We start from the raw sequence: 26,797 nt of genomic DNA on the forward strand, positions 1-26,797 counted from the left end.
TCTAAAGGTTCAATACAATTCAAATCAAAATTCTAGTAGGCTTAAAAGTTAAGCTTATTCTAAAATTAATTCATATAGAAATGCAAAAGATCTAGGATAGCCAAACAATTTTTATTTGTTTGTTTATGTATTGTTTTTAGATAACTTTTGGAGGCAAAGTAGATTATTAGTTAAGAAAAGTAGCATTGGAATCAAACAGATCTGGACTTAAATCCTAGCTCTGCCTACTTACTATCTACAGATAATCCAGGGAAACAAAGTCTTTTAATTTTATTCATTAAGTTTATTATTCTCACTCACTAAGGGGTCTGCTAAAAAGGAGAGAATGTTTAGTAAAGGGCATCTTTGACCTGAAGGAAAGATTCCAAAGCCGGGTTACTTCTTTTGAAATTGCTACCTCATCATACACAGCCATTTGATGTTGTTTATTGCATTCCCTTTTTAGCCCATAGGGTTTCAATCTGTTTTTTATATAATACTGATTTTCACATGTACATCAACAGGCCCAATAGGTTATCAGGAAAGCTTGAGTCCTCTGTCTTCTAGTGATATCCTGCTTAGATCTGACATTAGTTTCATTTTTTCCTTCAAGCTATTTTTTCCAAATTTCTTGGCTATTGTTGGTGATAACACATATTTTGGAACCTTCAAACTTGCGATCTTAGGTTATGTCTTTCTTTTTTTTTTTTTATTTTTTAATTTTTTTTTAAACTTTACATAATTATATTAGTTTTGCCAAATATCAAAATGAATCCGCCACAGGCATACATGTGTTCCCCATCCTGAACCCTCCTCCCTCCTCCCTCCCCACACCATCCCTCTGGGTCGTCCCAGTGCACCAGCCCCAAGCATCCAGTATCGCGCATCGAACCTGGACTGGCAACTCGTTTCTTACATGGTATTCTACATGTTTCAATGTCACTCTCCCAAATCTTCCCACCCTCTCCCTCTCCCACAGAGTCCATAAGACTGTTCTATACATCAGTGTCTCTTTTGCTGTCCCGTACACCAGGTTACTGTTACCATCTTTCTAAATTCCATATATATGCGTTAGTATACTGTATTTATGTTTTTCCTTCTGGCTTACTTCACTCTGTATAATAGGCTCCAGTTTCATCCACCTCATTAGAACTGATTCAAATGTATTCTTTTTAATGGCTGAGTAATACTCCATTGTGTATATGTACCACTGCTTTCTTATCCATTCATCTGCTGATGGACATCTAGGTTGCTTCCATGTCCTGGCTATTATAAACAGTGCTGCGATGAACATTGGGGTACACGTGTCTCTTTCCCTTCTGGTTTCCTCAGTGTGTATGCCCAGCAGTGGGATTGCTGGATCATAAGGCAGTTCTATTTCCAGTTTTTTAAGGAATCTCCACACTGTTCTCCATAGTGGCTGTACTAGTTTGCATTCCCACCAACAGTGTAAGAGGGTTCCCTTTTCTCCACACCCTCTCCAGCATTTATTATTTGTAGACTTTTGGATCGCAGCCATTCTGACTGGTGTGAAATGGTACCTCATAGTGGTTTTGATTTGCATTTCTCCGATAATGAGTGATGTTGAGCATCTTTTCATGTGTTTGTTAGCCATCTGTATGTCTTCTTTGGAGAAATGTCTATTTAGTTCTTTGGCCCATTTTTTGATTGGGTCATTTATTTTTCTGGAGTTGAGCTATAGGAGTAGCTTGTATATTTTTGAGATTAGTTGTTTGTCAGTTGCTTCATTTGCTATTATTTTCTCCCATTCTGAAGGCTGTCTTTTCACCTTGCTAATAGTTTCCTTTGATGTGCAGAAGCTTTTAAGGTTAATTAGGTCCCATTTGTTTATTTTTGCTTTTATTTCCAATATTCTGGGAGGTGGGTCATAGAGGATCCTGCTGTGATGTATGTCAGAGAGTGTTTTGCCTATGTTCTCCTCTAGGAGTTTTATAGTTTCTGGTCTTACGTTTAGATCTTTAATCCATTTTGAATTTATTTTTGTGTATGGTGTTAGAAAGTGGTCTAGTTTCATCCTTTTACAAGTGGTTGACCAGATTTCCCAGCACCACTTGTTAAAGAGATTGTCTTTAATCCATTGTATATTCTTGCCTCCTTTGTCAAAGATAAGGTGTCCATATGTGCGTGGATTTATCTCTGGGCTTTCTATTTTATTCCATTGATCTATATTTCTGTCTTTGTGCCAGTACCATACTGTCTTGATAACTGTGGCTTTGTAGTAGAGCCTGAAGTCAGGTAGGTTGATTCCTCCAGTTCCATTCTTCTTTCCCAAGATCGCTTTGGCTATTCGAGGTTTTTTGTTTTTCCATACAAATTGTGAAATTATTTGTTCTAGCTCTGGGAAGAATACTGTTGGTAGCTTGATAGGGATTGCGTTGAATCTATAAATTGCTTTGGGTAGTATACTCATTTTCACTATATTGATTCTTCCAATCCATGAACATGGTATATTTCTCCATCTATTAGTGTCCTCTTTGATTTCTTTCACCAGTGTTTTATAGTTTTCTATATATAGGTCTTTAGTTTCTTTAGGTAGATATATTCCTAAGTATTTTATTCTTTCCGTTGCAATGGTGAATGGAATTGTTTCCTTAATTTCTCTCTCTGTTTTCTCATTATTAGCGTATAGGAATGCAAGGGATTTCTGTGTGTTGATTTTATATCCTGCAACTTTACTATAGTCATTGATTATTTCTAGTAATTTTCTGGTGGAATCTTTAGGGTTTTCTATGTAGAGGATCATGTCATCTGCAAATAGAGTTTTACTTCTTCTTTTCCAATTTGGATTCCTTTTATTTCTTTTTCTGCTCTGATTGCTGTGGCCAAAACTTCCAAAACTATGTTGAATAGTAATGGTGAAAGTGGGCACCCTTGTCTTTCTTTCTTTACTTCCCATAGGTAAACAGTTGCTACACTTGTTAGTTCTTCTAGTACTTCTCTACATTGGTACTTAATACGTTCCTTTGCATTTTGAAAATTGCCCATTTAATCCAAGCTCTTAATTGTCATTTATATTGTAGCCTCTTGTATTGCAGCCTCTTGTAGTCTCCCTAGTCCCCCATCCCATCTTATCCTCTTCCCCACTAGCTTACATAAAACACAGAATACTTTCCATCAAACAGTCTGTAAAGAAGTATTGCTGGATGAATAAAGAAAACCTGTTTAAGTATCAGTAGCAAAAAGGAATTTACATGGAGTCTCCTTTCAGCGATTCTACCTGAAAGGAGGAGAGCAGAACCTTCAGGAATTGAATCACAACTCAGACAAACACCAAGTGGGAGATGTTTCTGGCAAGAGACTGATAATATATGATAGTAACCACTGGAAAGATAAAAGGAGCCATAAAATTGAACTTCCACTAGCCATTCTTTCCCTTTTTGCTCTCTGCACACTTCAGCTGGGAATCTTTATGTAGGTAGTAGTTATTTGACTTGTGTTATTCTGGTTGTAATAAAGTTATATCTAAGAGGCTAAGAGAGCTGACCAACTGAGAAGGGAAAGCAGTTCGTTCTGACCATAATGACAAAAGGAGTTCAAGGCGCACCAAACATCTTTCTCCCATTTAGAAACATCCTAGTATTTAAGCACATAAATACTTGGGCTTCCCAGGTGGCGCAGATGGTAAAGTGTGTGCCAGCAATGTGGGAGACCTGGGTTCAATCCCTGGGTCGGGAAGATCCCCTGGAGAAGAAAATGGCAACCCACTCCAGTATTCTTGCCTGGAAAATTCCATGGACGGAGGAGCCTAGTAGGCTACAGTCCATGAGGTCACAGAGTCGGACACTACTGAGCAACTTCACTTTTTTTAAGCACATAGGTGGCTCAGATGGTAAAGAATCTGCCTGCAGTGCTGGAGACTTTAAGCACATAGGTGGCTCAGATGGTAAAGAATCTGCCTGCAGTGCCGGAGACTGAGTTTGATCCCTGGGTTGGGGAGATCCCCTGGAGAAGGGCATGGCAACCCATTCCAGTATACTTACATGGAAAATTTCATGGACAGAGGAGCCTGGCCAGCTATAATCCATGGAGTTGCAAAGAGTCGGATATGACTGAGTGACTAACACTTTTTACTTGAGTATTTCAGACCCAGTATTTAATTTCTCGCTACTCTCATATTTGTGTTCTTGTTCCCATCATGTCTGTGAGATGACCTGCCTGGTCCTGCTCTGTAGCAGTTTTGTGTAGTGTTGCATCTCTAGTGCCTTGAACAGTGCCTAGCATATAACATACAGGAAGCACTTTGTAAATATGGTATTTGATGAGTAAATGAATGGTTATTTTTTCTCTCTGGGAATCCAAACCCATCAGCACTTTCAAAACATCTATGTAAGATTTTCTGATTCCACTAAACTTCTGTCCATTAGCCATCTAGTTTTAAGTTACTTTTCCACATCCCCATAGCAATTATTTGTAGCTTGTACTTGATTAGTATATTCTTATTATGTTACATTTCACATATTCCTGTATCTATTCTATGTATGTTGTATTTTCAACTAGAAGATAATGCCTCAAGTGTCAAATACCATATGTGCAATTCAGCAGGGCCTCGTGTGCTGCAGAAAGGTAGACCCTCAGTAGGTAGGCAGGCTGCCTCCTTGTGAAACATATTCTCTAGGTCTGTGTGATCTGCCTTGAAAGGAAGTTTAGATACATAGGTTCTGGGTGTTTTTTTTTTTCTCTCATATATTGTGTGACTTTGAGTAAATTCATTCCTTCAGTGTTCGGTTTAAGAACAAGGTCAGGAATGGTTTCCTAAAGAAAAACATTTTAGACTTACAGCAGCATTTATATGTTGGTAACATTTCTCCAGAAATATTTAAGGTAATACACAAACTGGACTGGTCAATTTTAATCTTTTTCTTGGAATTTCCATAGAAAAGTTCAGGTAGCAGACACACTGAAATAGTGTTACATAGAAAATACTAACTATAGAAAGAACCATAGTTTCTTCATAGGGAAGTCAGAGATAATATCCTGAATTTTTGCACTACTTAAACAACTCCTTAGTTGTCTCACAACAGAATTAATGTAGGGAAACACATTCAAGGAGTTACTGAAGATCGGAATAAGATGGTGCACACTGTAAAAATGCTTTCTGTAATAGGTTTTCAAGTATTTAAAGACTCATTCACTCTCTGGCCTCCTCCTCCATCTACGCTGTCTTCTGGCAACAATAAAGTTGTGCAACCTATGCATGAAAGCAGTTTCTAACAATGCAAAATCAACAGCAGTTTTCCGGTCATTTCCATTCCCTCCTCCATGAAAATGAACAACATTTAGGTTATTCCACGTGTTTTTTCCATGCCCCCCAAAACAGTTAGGTTGCCAAATAAAACTGATCAGGTAATGAATTACTGTTTGCCTTCATGTAATTGGTCTAAGTACAATACACATAAAATCAGACATTAACGTGGTAATATGAGAGGAAGAAAAATATCAAACCATAGGATTGAGTTTTAGTTTTACTGACATTTACATATCATACTTCCTGTTTATGATTTCAGAAGTGCAGCCATGCAGTGCTTCTGTGAAAAACTAACTGGGAACAGTTTTGAGGATTAAAATGGCAACTTACTCAAAAAAAAAAAAAACCACACTAAATTTACTATTTATAGAATTACTATCTGTGTTGTGTAAAAAAAGCTGAATATCTTCAGACATCATTTATTCATAATTAAAAGGGAACTTGATGGCTTTGTGCCTTTAAAACAAACAGCCCAGTTGTAAGTCTTAGTCCTGAATTTGAGTAGGTGATGGGATAACGAAACCAAGCCAACCTCCTTCTATATCTCATACATATATATGTCTTGATACAATAGATGTATAAAAAAGGTAATTCTTGCAAACATTTGCTTTTTTCCCTCATTTTGAGATTTCAGTTGACTGTTGTTTTGCATTAATTAACAATTAGTTCTGCCTGAAGGAGGGACCTGCCTCTTGAGAAACCTGTATGCAGGTCAGGAAGCAACAGTTAGAACTGGACATGGAACAACAGACTGGTTCCAAATAGGAAAAGGAGTACATCAAAGCTGTATATTGTCACCCTGCTTATTTAACTTCTATGCAGAGTACATCATGAGAAATGCTGGCTGGATGAAGCACAAGCTGGAATCAAGATTGCTGGGAGAAACATCAATAACCTCAGATATGCAAATGACACCACCCTTATGGCAGAAAGTGAAGAAAAACTAAAGAGCCTCTTGATGAAACTGAAAGAGGAGAGTGAAAAAGTTGACTTAATACTCAATATTCAGAAAACTAAGATCATGGCATCTGGTCCCATCACTTCATGGCAAACAGATGGGGAAACAGTGCAAACAGTGACAGACTTTATTTTTGGGGGCTCCAAAATCACTGCAGATGGTGACTGCAGCCATGAAATTAAAAGACGCTTGCTCCTTGGAAGGAAAGTTATGACCAACCTAGATAGCATATTCAAAAGCAGAGGCATTACTTTGCCAACCAAGGCCTGTCTAGTCAAGGCTATGGTTTTTCCAGTGGTCATGTATGGATGTGAGAGTTGGACTGTGAAGAAAGCTGAGCGCTGAAGAATTGATGCTTTTGAACTGTGGTGTTGGAGAAGACTCTTGAGAGTCCCTTGGAGAGCAAGGAGATCCAACCAGTCCATCCTAAAGGAAATCAGTCCTGAATATTCTTTGGAAGGACTGATATTGAAGCTGAAACTTCAATACTTTGGCCACCTGATGGGAAGTACTGACTCATTGGAAAAGACCCTGATGCTAGGAAAGATTGAAGGCCGGAGGAGAAGGGGATGTCAGAGGATGAGATGGTTGGATGGCATCACTGACATGAGTTTGAGTGAACTCCAGGAGTTGGTGATGGACAGGGAGGCCTGGCGTACTGCAGTCTATGGGGTCGCAAAGAGTTGGACACAACTGAGCGACTGAACTGAACTGAAGGAGGGAAAGGGTAGAGATGAATCTAATTCTTAAGTAGAAGGCCTTTTCTTCCACTACTAACTTATTCTATTTGAAGCATAATTATATGAGTTAATTTAATTTTGGTGACGACTTTAGAATTTGTGTATGTATATATGTGGAGAGAGTGAGCACCCAAGTGGGCAGTGACTGTTAACTAGTATCAAAATCCATGCTCTCACTTCTGGGCCATACACATAAGTCTATCTCCAGCCTCCCGTGCAGTTAGCTGTGGACATGTGACTTAAGTTACAGCCAATAGAATGAGAATGGAAGTTAACATGTACTACTTGGAGTGTGTGTGTGTCTGTGTGTATGTGTGTGTGTGCGGGTGCGTGCTTGCGCACGCATGTGTGCTTTAGTCATGGTCTACTTGGAGTGTGTGTGTGTGCTTGCGCACGCATGTGTGCTTTAGTCATGGTCCAACTCTTTGCAACCCCATGTACTGTAGCCTTCCAGGCTCCTTGTCCATGGAATTTTCCAGGCAAGAATACTAGAGTGGGTTGCCACCTCCTACTCCAGGGGATCTTCCCGACCCAGGGATTGAATGCACGTCTCCTGTATCTCCTGCACTGGCAGGCAGATTCTTTACCACTGGTGTCACCTGGGAAGACTCTCCCCTAAAAAACTCACTTTCCTACAGGCTGAAAGAGAAAAGACCCTTAGGGTGACCTTGGAACTTTGATTCTGAAAGCGACGGTATGGAAAGACCTTGAAAAGTAATTACTGTAGTGCTTGTTTATTTTAGCAAGAAATGTCCTTGAGCCATGATATATTTTGGTGTTGATGATCTGTTTTGGCAATTAGCCTTCCTTAATTAATTCAATATACAAAACTTATATTTGCAGTGTCCATGTGTGATGTACAACTCCTGCGGGCAACGTTTACACCCACAATGTATGTCAGTGCCATTTCCTTAAGCACAATTAAGAGGCTACAGTATGTATACATATGGATATGTATAAAGGTCCTCCCCAGACATTGTGTAACACTGTAGCTCTGCCAAACTAACTCCAGCTTCTCTCTTGGGTTTTATTTTGTAGGCGCATTAATTTGTGTAAAGACACTTCCCTTTTGTGTTTGTGGTAATAAATTAAGGTGGAATGGATCATCCAGTAAGAATCTTAAGGGGAAAATGTGTATTTAGGAACCAAAGCAGGTCTTTTTCCTAGAGTTGTTCAACTGTAGCTAACTACAGACTTTCTTAAAACCTGTTACCCTCTGGCATGCATTAGGCCAGAAGAGTGTGTTAGGAGCCTTCTTCCCCTCTGCTCGCCAAGCTTACTGTTACAAATTATAAAAACTTTTCTGGGCTTCATTTTCCTTATCTGTAAGATGAGAGCTGGATTATATGACCCCAAAGATCCCTTCACTAAAATTCTACTATCTGTAACTACAATGTCCATAGCTATTGGTAGAAATAATTGTTAATGTGAGTATTCTTTCAGATTCCAAACTGATACTATATAGGTGCTTAAAAGTAACTTAAAATTATAAAAAAGATGTTTAACTTGCGGCAATTCACAATCCAAGAGGTACAACAGAGGTTCTACTCTTTTCCCAAACAAAAACTATTAAATTGGAAAGATTTTTAACTCACTCAGGATATTTTTTGGAGTAATTATAAAGCACTTTGTCACCTCTCTGATTCCTTTACTCTGTGGATGAAGTATCAAAGCAGTGCAGAATTTGACATTTATTGAAATAATATATACCATATTACAAAAAAAAAGCAACCCTAAATAGCAGATTGTGCAGTTGTTTGCTGAATTTAGCAGCTAAAAATTTAAGTTTTACTTCAAATTGTATACTTACATTCTAATGTTTCAACATAACAATTAATGCTTTAACAAGTTCAGGATTATGGCCAATCACCCAAGTCACAGTTAACTTTTGCCAGAGTTAACTAAGTCATATGTGACTTAGTGCTAAATCATGTTTTTGTTATAGCTGACAAAAATGAATCTTTACCTGTTTGTCTGCTGGTAGGGATTTTAATCTCATGGATCTAAGCTTTCGTTAAAACTAAAAATATACATTATCCAGACTTGATGCAGGCACAGAATTGGCTTTAATTCACATTCTTTTTCTTTGGGAGAGCTGCAGAAATACGGCCTTCACTCAGGGGTGATGCTGTTTTAGAAAGGAGAAAGGACAGGCTGTAGATCGTTGTCTGAAGTGGAGTTTTTATGTTAAGAGAAAGCCATGTATAGGCTGGAGTAGATGAGAAGGAATCACAGTAACTTTATTTTCTGCAAAAGGAACAAGACATAGTGAGAGCCGGCCATACTCTTGAGTACCAGTAAAGTATGGATTTTAAATATCTTTAGATAATTGCAGAAATTAGGAAAACAATTTTTAAAACGAAGGCATACATAAATAAATTTTGGTATATCCATTTGTTGGAATGTCGTGCAGATGTTATAAACATGTTTTTAAAAAATTAAATAACATGGGGAAATGATCATTATAAACTATAGATAGATTCTTTATTGCTATCAAACAGGAATCAATCTTATTCTTTCCAACCTCTGTATTCTTCATGCTATTTCCTCCCCCATCCCCAGTATAAATAGGAGCATAACAGAAGAAAGGTTTTAAGGACAGATGCATAGACAATGAATTTTAAAGCCAAAAGGGATTTTAGCCATCATTTAGTCAAAATTCATCATTTTGCAAAGGAAACTGACACCAGAAAATTAAACATCTTACCAAAGATCTCAGTATCAGCATTGCTACTTGCTAAAACCTGGGTTTCCTTGCTCCCCAAATTTGGCACATTTTTAAAGGTGGCTCAGTGGTAAAGAATCCACCTGCCGATGCAGGAGACGTGGGTTTGATCCCTGAGTTGGGAAGATTCCCCTGGAGAAGGAAATGGCAGCCCACTCCAGTATTCTTGCCTAGAAAATTCCATGGACAGAGAAACCTTGCAGGCTACAGTCCATGGGGTCACAAAGAGTCAGACACAACTAAGTGACTGAGCACATACACACACCTTCTACTGTAATATGCTACAACTGAGGTAGAGTCAGACTAGATACTTTTGGCAAGGGAGTGTGTAGGGTACAAGGGAATGAGTCATAAAATATCTAAAATATTTTAAATAAGATGAATCATAAACAAGGGTCATAAAATATCTGTAGAGATCCATTTCTTAATAATTCTAAATCTTCAGTTTTTTAACTTAGTACTGCTTTAAAAATTTTGGGGGGTAGAAACTCAGATCACTTCTTTGTCTTACAGGAATAATACTGAGTAACAGAAGCGACTAGATTACAACTTACGACCTTTACTTATTTGTTCATTTGCTTTTGCCTGTCTCTTCCACTAGGATATATCTTCCAGGAAGGCAGGCCTGTATCTTTTTGCTCCCTCCTAGCAACTGTTTGACATATAAAAGATGTTCAGTAAGTATTGAACATCTTTAATTAGTCAAGTGAATTAATAAATGGTAGTACTAAAAAGTAGTACTCCTTATTTACTTTGATTTCTTCTGGAGGTTTTTCCAAATTTTGTGATTCCTTCACCACTGTAAATTAATTTTAGAATTGGGTGAATGTGCCCCATTTATAGCTCTGCATTTCAGTCTAATACCTTTGAACTGTTTTATAATATTAATTTTGGTACTCTTAAACTCTTGTGCCAAATTTGCTAGATTTGAGAATGACCATGATCTGTAATTTTATTTAGGTTTTTATCCACAGATGCATGTGTACACTTATACCATGAATTAGTGGTGTACATGCAGGAGACCCTGGTTCAATCCCTGGGTCAGGAAGATCCCCTGGAGAAGGAAATGGCAACCCACTCCAGTGTTCTTGCCTGGAGAATCCCATGGACAGAGGAGCCTGGTAGGCTATAGTCAATAGGGTCGCAAAGAGTCGGACATGACTGAGCAACTTGTCAATGTCAATGTCAATGTCAAATGTGAGACTGAACTGATGAGTCTGGAGGCAACACTGCTGGGAGAACATATTTGGAAATAGGAAAAAAGAAATGGTAATACCTTGAAAAATAGAAGCATTAGGCTGAAAAAAGTAAATATTTAAACTCCTATCTCAAATTGTGTAAATTTTAAACCTGATGAAAAGAAGTAAATAATATTTTGAAGAGTGGATTTTTCCTTAAAGGTAAGATATTAAAAACAAAGCAAAACAAAAACACTGAGCCTAAATTTAAATATTAATCTCGATTTTAAAAGGTAGGCCTCATACATTTTTCCCTCAGGCTTATTTTCAATATATATGTATGTAGAGAATTAAGAGATTTTTTTTTAACAGCAAAATTTTTATAGATGAAGAAGCCTAAAAATGTTGGCCATGTAGTCTATTTCTAAGAATTGATCTTAATTTAAGATATAATCTGAAATGCTAAAATATATTTATGCATAAAAAGTTCACAGCAACATTGTTTATAAGTAAGGAAAATAGTGTAAGTGACCACCTAACGAAACCCTACTCCACATAAGGATCTTTATGCAGCCATTGAAAATTTTAAGAGTTTTAAATGACTTGAGGAAGCATTTCTGATAAGTTTTTATGAAAAAAGTCAGCGACTGAGGAAAAAAGTTTAAACTTCATATGCTTAAAAAACTTCATGGAAATACGTCAACTGTAAGTCAGTTACCTTTAAATAAAGGAATTATTGGTTATTTTATCTATATTTCCCTAAAATAAAGAAAAATATTTTTTCTTTAAACATAATTTCAAATTTTTCTTTACTTGTACTACTTTTATAATCAGAAAAAGAAACCTATTACTTGGCATAGATATGTTTATGTCCCAGTGATATGTTTTCAGTATCATCACATGAGTATAAATATTGTTGCCAGAAGAAAAGTTTGATATTACTTAAATCCAAATAATGGAGTTTCCAAAACAAACACTGATACATATCCTATAACTTGTAAAATTATAGTGGTTTAGTATAATTTACTAGTTATTTCAACATAGCAGGCTCTCAGTATGTTTGCTGATGATATGGTTAGAGAAGGGACACCTCAATTGATTTACCAAGTTCCTTGAATCTGTCAGTTAGCAACTCTCCCACCAAGAGATTAATGATATAGTCTGGTGTCAAAAAGCTGTCCATAAAATCTCCCTTAGTTTGTGTGGTGCGCTTTTGCAAAGTATTATTTTGTACTTCAAAAAGAACAGCCTCTTAAGTGCTAATTTTTTACAGACACAAAGGGAGAAAAATTGGTTCTTACCTTGTTTATACTGGCTAGCTATGAGTTTTAAGTAAGATTCTGTGATCTGACACCACCAGTAAAAAAGGTTTCTTGTGGAAATAACTGGCGACAATACCTACCTTGTAGGGTTGTTATGGTTTAGAAATCATGTATGTAAATGCCCAGTATAGTACATGGCACACAGGCATTCAGTAAACAGTGGCTATTATAATAATACAATATATAATATTACTATGATTTCTTATGTCACATTACTATATATAGGGTGAATTGAAAAAACATGAAGTGCAGTCTACTTAAAAACATTCTAGACTTTCGGATAAAGATGGGGGAGTGAAGGCAGATCACAAAATCTTCCTCCCCAAATACCTGACAAAACAGTTTGTGCAAAAGAAAGAACAATAAAAACTCCTTTAAAAGCATTACCAGAAGTAGCAAGAAAAAGAAAATGTCTGCTACCTAAGCCAGTGAAGGCCAAAGTAATACTGTCATTTCAAAATAAATAAATTTGGAACAGCAAGAAATGAAATAAGCATGGTTGGAAATCAGAATCACCAAAAACAGACTGGCAGCTGGAGCACATCCTCTAGTCAGTTCATCAAGATGATGGTGCCTCCTCTCCTCTCTCCTACGTCTCCCACATTTCCCTGCTCCTCACTTCAAACTCTGATTTTATTGATAAATAGATGCTCTCACAAGATAAACTCATCTTTCCCACACTGTACCTATCGACCTGCCTTCATCTGTACTCAAATAAACTGTCTTCTGTAAAGGGTTAGCGAGCCCTGCTCTTAAGTAAGGCAAGCCCCTCCACTAGTGTCCTGAAGCCCACCCGTTCTTACACAGTCAAGGATTGTGTCCCGTGACTATCCCCTCCATTTTCTGCATCCTCAGTTTCTCTCTATTTGATTATTCCAATCAGTACTTCCCTGGTGGCTCCGCGGTAAAGAATCCACCTGCAATGCAGGAGACACAGGTTCGATCCTTGTCAGGAAGATGCCCTGGAGAAGGAAATGGCAACGCATTCCAGTATTCCTGCCTGGGAAATCCCATGGACAGAGGAGCCTGGCGGGTCCAAGAGTCAGACACAATTTAGCGACTAAACCACCACTTCCAAACATACTATACTACTTCCCCTTCTAAAAATACTATCACCCTAGATCTCATATCCCCCTCTGCTTTCATGGTGAGTAGGAGCCCATTTTTTTCTGCTGTGCCTTATAGTAGACTTTTAAAAGGTTGTTTGTACTTGCAGTTTCCACTTCCTCACTGTATATAATCTCTTCAATCCATTCTAATTAGATTATTGTGTCCATAGCTCCACCTAAACTGCTCTTGTTGAGATCACCAATCACCTTCTTGCCAGATCATGTTCTTCTTCCCAAATGTTTGGGACTCCCAGGCATGCATATTCCTCACCCCTCTTTTTTTCTTTATCAATTTTCATTCCCTGCCCCTCCCTGAGTCATCTTATTCAGTTTTTCTGGTTTTAAAATGTTGTTTGTCTGTTTTTTTAGGACTCCTTAAATTTGTATTCTATCCTTAATACCTTTGTTGAGCTCCAAACTCATATCCAACTCCCTTCCCAGGAACTCCACTCATATATCTAATAAGGACCTCAAAATTAATTCATTCAAAACAAACATGTTAGAGGTAGAGAATGGGCTTGTGGACACGGGGTGGGGAAGGAGAGGGTGGGATGAATTGAGAGTAGCCTTGACATATATAACTACCATGTGTAGAATAGGTAGCTTGTGGGAAATATCAGCTTGGTGCTCTGTGATGAGGGGTGCGTGGGGGTGGAGGGTGTGGGGGTGGGGGTGGGAGGTAGGCTCAAGAGGGAGGGGATGTATGTATACTTAACAGCTGATTCATGTTGTTATAACATTGTAACAACATAACATTGTAAAGCAATTATCCTCCAGTCAAAAACTGAAGAAATTAAAAAACAAAAGCAAAGGAATACAAAGATTAATGAATGAGAGATCTGAATAGTCTGGCTAAAGGAAATAGATTTGGGGAAAATGATAAATTTTGCATTTGTTTGTATTTACATAGTAAATTGGCAATAACATACCCAAACATTGATTTTCTTTTTCCTCTCAGTTTACTTCTCCCTGAGTTTTCCCCATGTCAATAAATGGCGTTATTTTCATCCAGTTGCTCAAGACAGAAACCTAGAGGTCATCCTGAATTTCTCTCTGTTCTAGTTATTAGACTGTTAACTTTTAGCAATAAACCCTTCCCTACTCTGCTTTGTGCTGCTGTGGCTGGGCCTCTGCAAGCTACATTTTTACTTTTTTCAGCTGAATTCTTGCTATAGTCTGTAAGAGGCATTAGATAAAAGACTAAAAGTAAGAAGACAGAAAAAGAACGTGCTCCTCCTCGTTGACTCTCCATACCTGCCGGCATTGCCCACTGTAGACCTTCACCTGACAGCAGCAGTTAGCCCCAAATTTCAACCATCTTCCACTCTCCTGGAAGCAGCCTCAGCGTACCCTCTCAGAGCTACTAGTAAGTGGGCAACACCTCCTACCCCAGGCCAGGGTTCCAGCTCTGTGAGTCCCTGCTTCTGGTTCCTGTGCATTCGTGCTCGAGCTAAGTCGCTTTAGTCCTGGCTGACTCTGTGCGACCCTATGGACTGTTCCCCCTCCAGCCTCCTCTGTCCATGGGGATTCTCCAGGCAAGAATACTGGATTGAGTTTCCATGTCCTTCTCCAGGGGCTTTTCCCGGCCTAGGGATCAAATCCGCATCTCTAACGTCTCTTGTGTTGACAGGTGGGTTCTTTACCTTAGCACCAACTGGGAAGCTGGGTTCTAGTAACTTCAGGTCTTCCTCGGTTAATCCAGGACTAGATGACTTCCTGAAGTTATTACTCTCTTATCTTAGTGCTCCCCTTTTCCTTTTTCGGTTAGACAACACTTGATCAATTTTTTATGCTCAATTTACTGTTGTTGAAATACTTAGCAAAAGGCCAGAGTGCCTCCTCTAAAGCAGTGGTCCCCAACTTTTTTGGCGTCAGGGACCAGTTTTGTGGAAGATGATTTTTCCACAGACCAGGGGTGAGGGGTGGTTTGGGGATGATTCAAGTTTATTACATTTACTGTGCACTTTATTTCTATTATTACTACATCAACTCCACCTCAGATCATCAGGCATTAGATCCCAGAGGTTTGGGATGCCTGCTCTAAAGCACATATGGTCCCCCTCTCCTTGTCACAGAACAAAATTCAGCCTCCTCTCTCAGGCCTCCAGCCTCTTTTGTGACCTAGTGTGATTCTCTGATCTCATCTCTCACCAGTTTCTGATTTCTCATCTGGCTCTTATCATTCTGTCTTGAACACTCTGCGTTTCCATGGGGCCTTTGCACTTGCTCTTCTCTGCCTCTGCATTGCCCAGGTCTTTGCCTAGCTCACTGCCTTGCTTCATTCACGTTTATTCTCAAGTGTCATCTCAGAGAGACCTGCTCTCACTGCATTATCTAAAATGCATGATTCCTGCCCACAACCCTCCCTTTCCTTACTTGGGTTTCTTATTATGATCATTACCTGATTTTGTTATATTTATTTCTCCCTTCCCTATTCTCAAGTAAAAGCTCCATTGCTTCATACTAAGGATGGGATGTGATCTCATTTACCACTGGTGCTGGCACTCAATACATTCCAGTTGACAAATGAATTTAATAGTGAATTGCAGTGAAAATGCAGAAGAAAAGTGGACCAAGGTAATTGCAAAGAAGATAGTATGCAACTGAGACAAAGACAACACAATATAGCTGGATTCCACTCCCTGAGTACATAATGCAACAAGTGAATCAGAAAAACCACTTAAAGATTAACAGAAGAGAATTTCCACAAAATTATGAAAGAACTGAATATGCAGAATAACATATTCAAAGAAAAAGGGACATAAATATTCGTTATCAAGATATATACTGGTTAAGCTATTAACAATGAAGAATGAAGGAAGAACTTCAGACCTCTAGGCTAGAAAACTAAGTAACATGTAAGAGGGAGGAAATCATGCTGGCCTTAGACTTCCTCTAAGCAATATTCAAAGCAAAAATTGTTTGCAGTTTTAAGGCAAAGCCAGCAAGACCCCAAACTATGATATCTAAATAAGTGTCATTCGGAAATTGACTGAGAAAGGCAAATACAGCATCCATGAATCCCTGGTAGGAAAAAGAACAAAACTACTTATTGAAGAGCAGATAAGTGATGAATCAAAATTAGTAAGTAGGAATTAAGAATTGAGGTGTGTTGTGACCACTGGATTTTAAAATAGAGGTCATGACCAAATGACCAAAGGAAGTTAAAGTTACAAAACAGAAACATTAAAACCTTCACTTAAAATAATGACCAAAATAATATATTTTTTCACAGCAGTCAACTTGTGTCTCTAAATTGAAAACATACAGATAAAAAAGTCTCCAAACTCTTAATTTTTTAAACTGGATATTTTAGGAAATAAGATCTCTTGTTGCAAAGAAACAAATTTTCTGGAAGTTCAGCAGTTCCTTCAGTTTATCATAGTATTACCATATTCAAATAAGTTTAAATTTAATATTTAAAATATTTTAAAAGTGTACACATTCTCATCTTAAATAAGATTATTTATTTGTATAAGTGCATAGAAATATGCCTGCCATGATGATCACTTAATACTGATGGTAAAGTCTGGGATCTGAAGAGATTTAAAAATCTTTCTGTAACTTTCTATATTGTTTGAATTATTTATAAAAGAACATGTATTGTTTTTATGAAACCAATAGAAACACTATCCTTAAAATACTATTATATACAACACTGCAAATACACTTAATACTACTGAACTGTACATTTTTAAATTGTTAAGATGGTAAATTTTACGTTATGTGTTTAACTGTATTTTTTTACCACAATTGAAAATAAAAAATATTGTTATAAAAGTTATGATATAAAATTGGTCCAGCCATTATGGCTTTCCAGATGGATTTTGACTATCCAAAGTTCTCCCCAAATAAACTTTTCCACCAAACATTACTCCTCAAGTTATACCCTTCAAATAATACTCTCTATTTGCTTATATCTGATCTGATATAGTTTTAGAAACAGAGATCATTCACTGGCAGATGTTGTTATATATATGCAAAATAAAAAGATGCATGTAAAAAGTAACTGTTGTATGACTATTAAATATCTTAGTGTTATAAGAATGTAAATATGTGTCATTTGATTTATGTATTTGGGAAGAAATCTTTTAATGATTTTTTTCTGATGGTGAAAATATATGCTCATTTTAGAAAATGCAAAAAAAAAAAAGGTAAAAATTACCATAATTACATACTATACTTTGGTATATTTTCCCCCAACCCTTGAGGAGAAATAGTTTTATAACCTAAAAGATTTATCTGTACATTAAATTAAACATTAGCATTTCTCTGTGGTATTCAGTATTTTAGTGGTTACAAAAATGCCATTAGATTGATGTACCTTGGTTTATCACTCCTTTACTATTGAATATTCAGATGGTCTCCCATCTAGAGATACTGTCATAAGCATATATAAATCTTTGATTTCATATGATTTTTTGTTTTTTCAGGATTGGTTCCTGTAAGTGAAACTACTGTATCAAAGATTTAGACATTTTTGACTCCAGAAAGGTAATATAGTAATAGATGGGTGTGTAAATTACATTCTTAGTAACAGTTATTAGCACTTATTTTCAGTCTCTGCCAATCTGATGGAAAGACTCTTTCTGTAATTTAGATAAAGTTGCATTTTGCTCATACACTCATATTAATAACTTTACCATTTTAGGGACTTACAGTTCTTTATAGAGCCTTGCCAAGATATTGAAGAAAATATATTTTGTTATTGGCTTTGGCAGCATTTAAGATAAATTATATTTTGAACACATAGAAAGGTGAGGAAAAAAGAACATAAAAAAGGATCCAAATTATTTTACTTAATAAAAAGTAAGATTGTATTTAATTTTTTTTTTTTTAGAAACAGGAAAGTTTTATTATGATCATTTAAGAAGCTTAATAGGTATATAAATTGATTTTCCATTATAGAAATGGAGAATACTGCTTCTTTTTACATTTCCATTAAATATATATGCAATTAATTATTTCTTGGGCATAAAGGAAGTTCAACACAGTACAAGAAAGGAGAAATTGTACAGGCCATATTCTGACCACAAAACAATGCTCTGTGATGACCTAGATGGCTGGGATTGGAGGTAGGGGTAGAGTGGAGGGAGGTCCAAGAGGGAAGAGACACATGTAGTCTTCATTTCTTAATGTAGTAGTAGAGCAATATTACTATCAACCAGCAACATCTTGTATTATGTTGTAAAATAAAAACTTGTATTTTATTTACGGAAATCATATTGAATTTATTGCTTAAGGTGCCATTTTTACTAGAGAACTTTTCAGAATGCTTCGAAATACTTAGTCTATACGGTTAAGAAAAACATTCTCTGGATAACTACTTTGAAATAATTTCCACAACCCTGCCTTCATTCAAGAGGCCTAGAAACAGACTGGCTCACTTCCAGCTTCCTTACTTGTTATCTCTGCTATGAAGTCATTCTGTGGATAGGTTAATAAGCATTCTGGCAAACAGCAAAATTGCATCTGTAAAACTATATGGCACAGTTTGGCTGGGGTTGTTCCTCCTTCGGAACTGCATTACGTAATTTTAAAGTGTTTACTTAAGCTCCTTTGGGCTGCCTCCATGGTAGCTATGAAGTCACTGAGAATTAGGAACAGTTTGGAGCCTGATAACAAAGTCTATTAGTTTAATGTGAACACTGTCAAATTTTTTTTTATCATTGCCATATAAGGAAGTTTAAAAACAAAGATATTGATTCATTTTACTTTTTAAAAGTGCTTGCTACTTCAAAAATTATGAAATATAACACAAAGCAATCATAAATGTACATTTGCTCATTACCTAAATGTGCTTATTTTAAAATCTGTACATCATGAATTCACAGTGTGATTTTGACCCAATAGAACTATAAATAATTATGCAAAATTACCTAAATGTATAGAGCACACCCCTTAGGAGAGTATGAATTATTAAAACAGCCTAAGCACTATTCCTTCTTTAAGTCATGAAGTTTTCTATGAGAACATCAAAGGTATATAAACTGTAATAATATCAGCTTTGGGAGAATTTAAAAAGATACCAGGTTATAAGAAAAGACTATTTTATCTTGATCAAATAGAGAAAGGTATTTTCAGTTCCTTAGAGAACTCTTAAGCTCCTTTACCAACCAAATAACAGTATGTCATGCAGTTCAGGCAGTAGGCATTGTAAAAGTGAAAGAAGAGCTATTCCAATTTTGTATGGTCATAATCAAGTTTTCTGTCACTTCAAGGAAACATGCAGATTCTTATACCTAAAACCTCAACCATCGCTTTAGAATTATACTGAGTTTTATGAATCAACAAGCCCAAGTAAAAAAGATCTTGATATCTAAAAATGTATAACCCTTTTTAAGAACTGTCATTCTGTCTTAATTATATAACATGAATTTATTATAAAATTACTTAATGGAATAATCTCCATAGCATTTTGCTTTTAAACTTTGAGAAGTCACTGATGGTCTTGCCAATGAGCCAGTAATGTCCAGTTAGGGACAGTTTAAGGAGGCAGTGGAAAACTTTTAGGACCTGATCATCTCTTTGAAAAGTGCAGCCACTGGGAGTGTCCTACCTAGCTTTGTAGAGACAGGAGTCTGTATATGGAGGCCTGACCTGGAGGGGAGGGGAATGGTCATGCAGGAGAAAAAGGGGGGAAGATTATGAGATTGCCCACTCAGACTGGCTCTCAGTTAGCTTTGCTGTAATGATGAAATACTTGGATTTTTATATTCCATTCTAATATCAAAAAAGGATATTTATTTGATATGTTTAAAGAGTTTTTATATACAACGTATTGTTTAAATCTGTTTATCTGAAGTTAAAATGTGTGGTGATTTTAAACACATGGCAAATTCTTTGACGCTCTTCCCAGTAAAAGGCAGAGTCTGATTCTCCTAGAATCTGTATGGCTTAAGTGCTACGCCTCAGATGAACAGAATGTGATGGATAGCACTTCTAGGATTAGGTTCTACAGCTTCACTTGGCTCTGTCTTGGGACCCTTGGAGCCCAGAGCCATGCTGTGAGGAAGCCCAGACCACAGGGAGTGGCCATGTGCAGGTGTTCTGGCTGAAAGCCCTAGCTAAGATCCTAGCCATCTGTGAGCAGGGATTGCTAGATGGGAAAGTGAACACGCCTTCAGATGATGCAAGCCTTTAGCCTATGAGCTGCCCCAGCTGACTCCCTGTGGACTAGAAACAAGCTGTCTTACAGAGCCCTACCCGTAACTGCATATTCATGAGCAAGTGTTGTTTTTAAAACCATTACGTTCTGGGGGTGGTTTGTTTTGTATCTGAGTTCCTGCTTCCATTAAATCTCTAGCTCAGGTTAGCTGTGACAACTGGGAAACCTTCCCCCTCACTTTTTGTTGTTTCCCTAGCCAGACTGAGATCTTAAGCACTTCTGGGTACTAACTGTGTATGATTAAGTGTGGTTTCGAAGGGCCATGAGAAACAAATACCACCCTTATGGGAATTCATGCTAGCTCATGTCTCTTTCTTTGAAGGTCTAGTGGTTGAGCAGGGCAAAAACAAAGCTTGATTCCATCTATCTCTCCTTTTCTTCTTCTCTGGCTATCCACAGTTTTTAAAAAGAGAGGAAAGCAAGATTTTATCCTCTCCTGCCCTCATGTCCCTTCTGAATTCAAATCTTTGGGAAGGTGCTTTTTCGCTGGAAGGGTACACAGCCTTTTCAGTGGATTTTCAGCCACAGCTTTTCATTCCTTTTCAAGGAAGCAAAACAGAGTTCTTCCTCCTGCACCAGAGGCCCATTTCTCCTCCCAGTCCACAGCCCAAACCAGAATGGGGATCCCTTGATCTGTCAGTCACTTTCCCATTCCACCAACTCTTTCAAATTAGCTTTCTTGAACGCCTCTCCTATCCCCACTGCCACTGGGTATACAGCAGTGGTCCTAGTTGATTGTTAGATCACAGGCTATTTTGTTTTCCATCTTCCTGTCTCCAGGACCCCAACTGGTGTAATTTTTTTCAAGGACCTGTATTCTTTTCATACCTGACCATGCATCTCCATTAAAAAAACAAAATCCTTTTATGGTTTTCCCTTTTCTGTAGGTTTAAATCCTGAGGCCCAATCATTTACACACAGAGTAAACACTTGAGATTGTATGCTGAATTGTAGTTGAGGTCTGTAGGTGCTTTTTACTCTGGAGAGAGACCAGATTGCTTTCCCTGGGTTCTCAAAAGGGTATGCTGCTGCTGCTGCTGCTGCTGCTACTGCTAAGTTGCTTCAGTCGTATCCAACTCTGTGCGACCCCATAGACGGCAGCCCACAAAGCTCCCCCATCCCTGGGATTCTCCAGGCAAGAACACTGGAGTGGGTTGCCATTTCCTCTCCAATGCATGAAAGTGAAAAGTGAAAGTGAAGTTGCTCAGTCGTGTCGGACTCTTAGCGACCCCATGGACTGCGACCCCATGGACTGCGGCCCACCAGTCTCCTCAGTCCATGAGATTTTCCAGGCAGGAGTGCTGGAGTGGGGTGCCATTGCCTTTTCCATCAAAAGGGTATGCGTGCCCCCAAAAGCTAAAAACTTGTAGGTCTCAAGCTACATTCCAAACTCCCCAGCTTGGACTACAAAGTCTTGTGTGACCTGGCCTTTCGTCCAGCCTCCCTTCTCTCCCTTTTCACAGCCCACCCATTCTTACTTGGCTGTAGTTGTTCACTACAGGCCTTTGTACCTGCTACTTTGCTTATTCAGCTTGGGAAAACTCTTTCCTTAGCTGGTCTAACTTCTGCCCATCCAGGAAACTGTCTTCTTTCTTTTAAGAAGCACCTCAGGTCAGCTACCTACAGAAAGCTATTCAGGCCAAGCAAGCTGGGTGTGAATTCCTGCCTTCCTGAAGCCAGGCTAGCAACTGCTCTTTCTCTTAGCATCTACCTCTTGGATTTCCAAACTGGGGTGGAGGTGGGAAGAAAATAAAACCGTGAAGTAAAACCTGTAAAACAAGCAGTGACTAATAAAATTGTTTGTGCAGCACTTACACTGAACAATCATTCCAGGCTGTAGTATACACTTTTGTAGTGCTTTCTTAGGAGAGAGAGATTGGGTAGCAAACATGTAATTTATATTTGCCCCAGAGTTTTGATGATAAATACAACAGACACCTTCCTGTTAAGAGAATTTCCTACAGGAATTTTCAGCATCATCCCATTTTCCTTTATCTTACGCCCAGCCACAAATGGTGTATTTAACAAATACTGAAATTAATAAACAGTTCTGATATTCTGCCATCTACTAGGATTGCTGGGTCATTTATCTGAATTGTTTCTCCTTGGTTCACGCAACATCACCGCCCCCAAAAAAGGTCTAACACATCGTGAAGTGTCCTTAAAATTCTCCATCTACCCAGGAAGACGCTCCTACTTTTTTACACTGTGTACTTGTGAGGTCTGCTTTCTCTCACAGCACAGGCTTTTCAAAGTCAACCCTTTTACTCGTTCAGAAAAAGTAAAGCCTTAATTGCTGCCTCGAAACAAGAGCTCTTTTCCCTCCTCGGGTGGACGGATCTGAGCGAAGTGTATTTCCCTGCTACTAACGCATCAACTTATAAATAGCGCTTACCGCGCTGAGTCACCAAAACCCGGAGTTTCCCCAAATAGCTTTATAACGACTGCTGGAATCGAGTCCTCCAGAACGGTGACAAACGCCTGTCACACACCCGCAAGGCTGGACGCTAGGCTTGCGCCGCTGAGCGGGGTCCCCAAACACCTGGCTGTCGGAGAACGCGGGCACGGCAGCCTATGTCCCAGCCTGGAGTTCAGAGTCGGACCTCAGGAGCGCGCCGGGCGCTCTCGGGACCCGGCAAGACTTGGCCTTGACCGTCCGGGGCCGTCCCCGCCCCCTCCGGAGCTGGGAGCCGCAGGGGGCCGGCACCAGCCTCCGCGCGGTGCCGGCCCGCCCGCTCACACAATGGGGCGCGTCGGGGGAGGGCGGCCTCAGCCACCGCTCTGGGCCCGGGCCCGGGGCTCCGGGCAGCTGGGGACGCAGTCAGGAGCTGGGGTGGCAACGAAAACCCCCTCCGCCCGTCTCCCGCCCGCCCACTCCCACACTTCGAAATGGCTGCAGCCGCCGCTTTGGGGGCTGGTGGGGGGGAACGGAAGTGCCACCCCCTGCAGTCAGGGGATGGTGACGTCACCCCTACTGTCAGCCTGTAGCGGGGGCGTCTGCCCATCACGTGACCCCCCCCATCCCAGCCGAACCCCGCGCGCGCGAGCGCGCGCTCCCTCCCCCACTCGCTTCTCCCCAGCTTTCGCCCTCCCCGCTCCAGCGCGGCTGTCAACAGCGCCAGCTCCGCCCCCTCCCCCGCGCCCAGTGTAACCGCCACGGCGGCGCGGCGGGTGCTCGCGCTCGGGTCCGGGCGCCCCGGAGGAAAGCGTTGCCTTCTGTCCTCACCTCGCCCCCCCTCCCCTCAATCGCCGGCGCGGCGGGTCGCGTGGGCACCGGAGCCAGGGGTGTGCGGTGGCGTGCGGCGACAGCGCTTCTCCGCTCAGCCCTCCCACGGCAGCTGCGCGGGACGAGGTGGGGACGCTAGGTCCGAGGTCCGAGGGGGCGAGCTGGGCTCAGAGCCCCCTGGTCTTGGCCCGTCGTCCCTGGGGGTTCGGTATCCCAGGCAGGAGCTGCAGCAGGGAGCCCGCCGTCGATCGCTCGCTCGCTCGCCCGCCCGCGCCCCCGCGGCGCTCCCGCCTCCACTCCTCGCCGCCTGGGCGGCGCAAGCTAGTCCTGGCTTCGTCTCCGGCCGCGGCGCGGCCACCGGCTGTACGACTAGGGGGGCCAGGCGCTGACTGTCTCCGGAGCCCCTCGGCCACCCCGCCGTGCACTGCTGGGCTTCCAGATTGGGTGGCTGTCACTGCTGCGCCTCGCTCTAATTTTTTCCCCCTTTATTCCCTTCTAAAAGTAGAGGCTTGGGGGAGGGAAGAGTAAACCCAGCGTAGAAAGGGGCGGTGCGGACTGACCTGTCAACGGCGGAGGAGGAAGACCCCCCGATCCGGGCGAGCTCTCGAGCCCGCGCAGGGACCGGAGCCCTGGGTTCGCGCGGAGAGGCGGCGGCGGCGGCGGCGGCAATGCCTCAGCCAGGTGTCCCCCCTCGGCCGGGCCCGCGCTGCCGCGCCCGCCCCCTCCCCCGGGCGCCGCGCTCCCCGCCCCATCGCCAGGGATCAGGGAACCCCCCAGCTCGATTTTTTTGTGCAGTTTCAGCAAAGCTCCGAGGAAGTTGGTCCTTTTGTTCCACTATTTATAGATTGCGTCAACATTGCGAAAAGGAGAAGGCGGAGCGGTGGCCCCTCCCCCCTCCCCTCCTCCAGCCGGCTCCTGGGAGAGAAAAGCCCCAGCACACGACCTAAGTACACAGCGCGCCAGCCGCCCGCCCGCCCCCGGCCTCCCGCTCGCCGCCTCCCCCTCCTCCCTGCCCGGGCCAGAGCGCTGCCAACCCCGTCACGTGCCCGCCCGGGAAAACCAGCTCCCCGGGGCTCCGCGCCGCCCACCAGGCTCCGTGGCGGCGGCCGCCTAGCTCAGCTGTGCGCCTGGCTCGTGGGCTCCAGCCAGTGACCCAGGCGTCGCGCACAGCGTGGGCACCCGCACCCTAGTCACCCGGGGAAACCCGGGGTCCGCGACTCTCAAGAGTGCTCGCCAGCCTTCGGCGCTTCCGCCCTCCTCAAACCTCCCCGCCACCACCACCCCGCCCGTTCTCTGGAGCGCCACCGCCCTGGTCGCCGAGTGTGCGCGCGTTCGGGCCTCGCTGCGAGCCGGGGGCCTGACTGGGCCCTCGCGCTCCCGCTTCCCCAGACGAGAGGATGCCAGTCCCCCTTTCCCTTTTTCTCCCCCGCACGATCGGCTGCGGGCGGGTGACCGAGGGAAGCCGGGGTGGCTGGCGGCCGCCCGAAGGCTGGCGGGCGGAGCGCGGGAAGTACGGTGCGGCCGTTCCGAGACGCGCGGAGACGCCCTGCCTCCTCCGCAGGTGCAGCGGGGCGTCGCGCGAGCTCAACTTAACTGCCTCCCGGACATCTGCGGACCGAGGAGTTTTGCAGATCTGAGCCGCCGTGAGGGTACTGGAGTTTCTGAGGAGTTACTGGAAGTTAGATCTGTGACAAAAAACATTCGAACTTTCTTCTCAAACCTCATGACGAAGTGATAGGCCCCGCCATACGCCCCGAAATGAAACTGAGCTCCCTTGCTGGCCTAAAGCTTCTGTTCCTGAACTAGATGTAAACAAGGAGGGCGGTCAATACTAGAGGAAGGCCTTATTTAAAAAAAAAAAAAAAAAAACAAGTGCAAGTAGCTGGTTTGAGTGTAATTTACCTTCGCAGCTTCCGGTCATTTCCCTTAGTGATTTATTTAGATCTTAGTTTAACTTTTCAGAGTCGGAATAAAAATAATTTAGCCTTCAGATCACGGGTGGAGAAAAGTTCGAACTGAGCTGGGACGAGTGCAGGAAACGCGTCGGACCTTTCTGGGCAGCTGGACAGTGTGGTAAACAGTCTGCAAGAGTTATTTTCTAAGGAGTTTGGAGAGACTGTTCCCTCGCATTCACCCTCGTTCCGGCTCAAGTGCAGGCCGCCGGGGGAGGAGGGCGGGACTCTGCCCCGGCCCTCGCCCGGCAGCGGCACTTCCCGGCCCTGCGCTGGGCGCGTGCAAACCTAGGAGAGCTTTCGCACGGGCCACTCGGGGCAGCAACAAGTTTGCCTCTATTTAAGAAATCTTCCCAGGTTTGGCTTTTTTTTTTTTTTTTTTTTAAGCGGGAGACCTTAGGCCATGAGTTAATCAGTTCAGGATACATGTGCTTTGCTCACCATAAAGAGAGAGGCGAGATAAAGTGAAGCGAGCCTGTGCAGTGGTTGCTGGGTTTTTCCAAAGCGCAGAGCTGAGTGGACGAGCAGCAAATGGGACGGGGCGTTAGTGCCCCCTCACACCTGATGGTACTCAGAGCTTGGGGTGGGAGCCGGATCCCGGCTCTCGAACCTTCTCTCTCGGTTTCCTTCCAATTTAGTGAAAGGCTCCGGCCGCCCCTCTTCCGGCCTTTCTACCCTGCCTATTCGTCTGTATCTGCAAGACACAGTCCTCCTAAGCAGGCGAATTCGTTTCCGCGCCAACTTTGTTGCTTCAGTATCTACAAATCACGTTTCTTTACACGAAAAAAACAAGCCAGGGCCTCCTGGCCCTTTTCGCCCATGCAAGGGACAAGGGTACCCAGGCCTCAGCCTGAGCCTCCCCCTCTCCCCGCCCAGCCTGGGACGGAACAGCGGTGTCCCCATCACTTTTGTCAGGACACGAGTTTTCCACCCCCATTTTGTTCTTCCGCAGTCGTCCCAGCTGCGGAGAGAAGGGAGCGAAAGCAAAACGAAAGCACCCGGGGCGCATCAGTCGCGGCGGCTTCCCTGAGCACGGCCGTGGGAGGTCAAGGTCTGGGGTCGGGAGGCAAGGGTGGGCACGGGGGCTGCGTGGAAACCGGGTGGCGGGTGGTCCCCGCAGGGTCCCCGGGAGCTGCCCGGAGCGCCATCGCTCCTCCTCCCCCTGGGAAAGGCG

General features: G+C 41.9%; 2 protein-coding genes and 1 long non-coding RNA gene across 6 annotated transcripts in view; 2 read left to right on the forward strand and 1 right to left on the reverse strand.

Annotated features, from left to right (window-relative positions):
* KCNRG (potassium channel regulator) overlaps positions 1–18,497 on the forward strand; it is a 118,795-nt gene extending 100,298 nt beyond the window's left edge. For 2 of the 4 annotated variants that reach the window (XR_015137968.1, XR_015137966.1), the window contains exon 6: positions 17,711–18,497. The gene's annotated coding sequence lies outside the window, so the exon portion shown is untranslated. Of the gene's footprint in view, positions 1–6,067; positions 7,020–17,710 lie in introns of those variants that run through there. The other 2 variants (XR_015137969.1, XR_015137967.1) reach the window with 1 other exon arrangement.
* LOC147361477 (uncharacterized) overlaps positions 1–24,369 on the reverse strand; it is a 95,760-nt gene extending 71,391 nt beyond the window's left edge. Inside the window, exon 1 of the long non-coding RNA XR_015137974.1 lies at positions 24,232–24,369. This is a non-coding gene — a long non-coding RNA (uncharacterized LOC147361477). The remainder of the gene's footprint in view (positions 1–24,231) is intronic.
* A 419-nt stretch (positions 24,370–24,788) lies between these two features.
* On the forward strand, positions 24,789–26,515 carry LOC147361479 (uncharacterized; the record flags this gene model as incomplete). Its single annotated transcript, XM_086330773.1, has 1 exon — positions 24,789–26,515. A coding segment is annotated over one exon (618 nt), but the record flags the coding sequence as incomplete, so codon positions are not given.
* Between the last annotated feature and the right edge of the window lie 282 nt (positions 26,516–26,797).

This window comes from Bos grunniens, chromosome 12 (assembly GCF_055505025.1).
Source record: "Bos grunniens cultivar Pamir isolate PY7600 chromosome 12, Bosgru_T2T1.0, whole genome shotgun sequence".
NCBI lineage: Eukaryota > Metazoa > Chordata > Mammalia > Artiodactyla > Bovidae > Bos > Bos grunniens.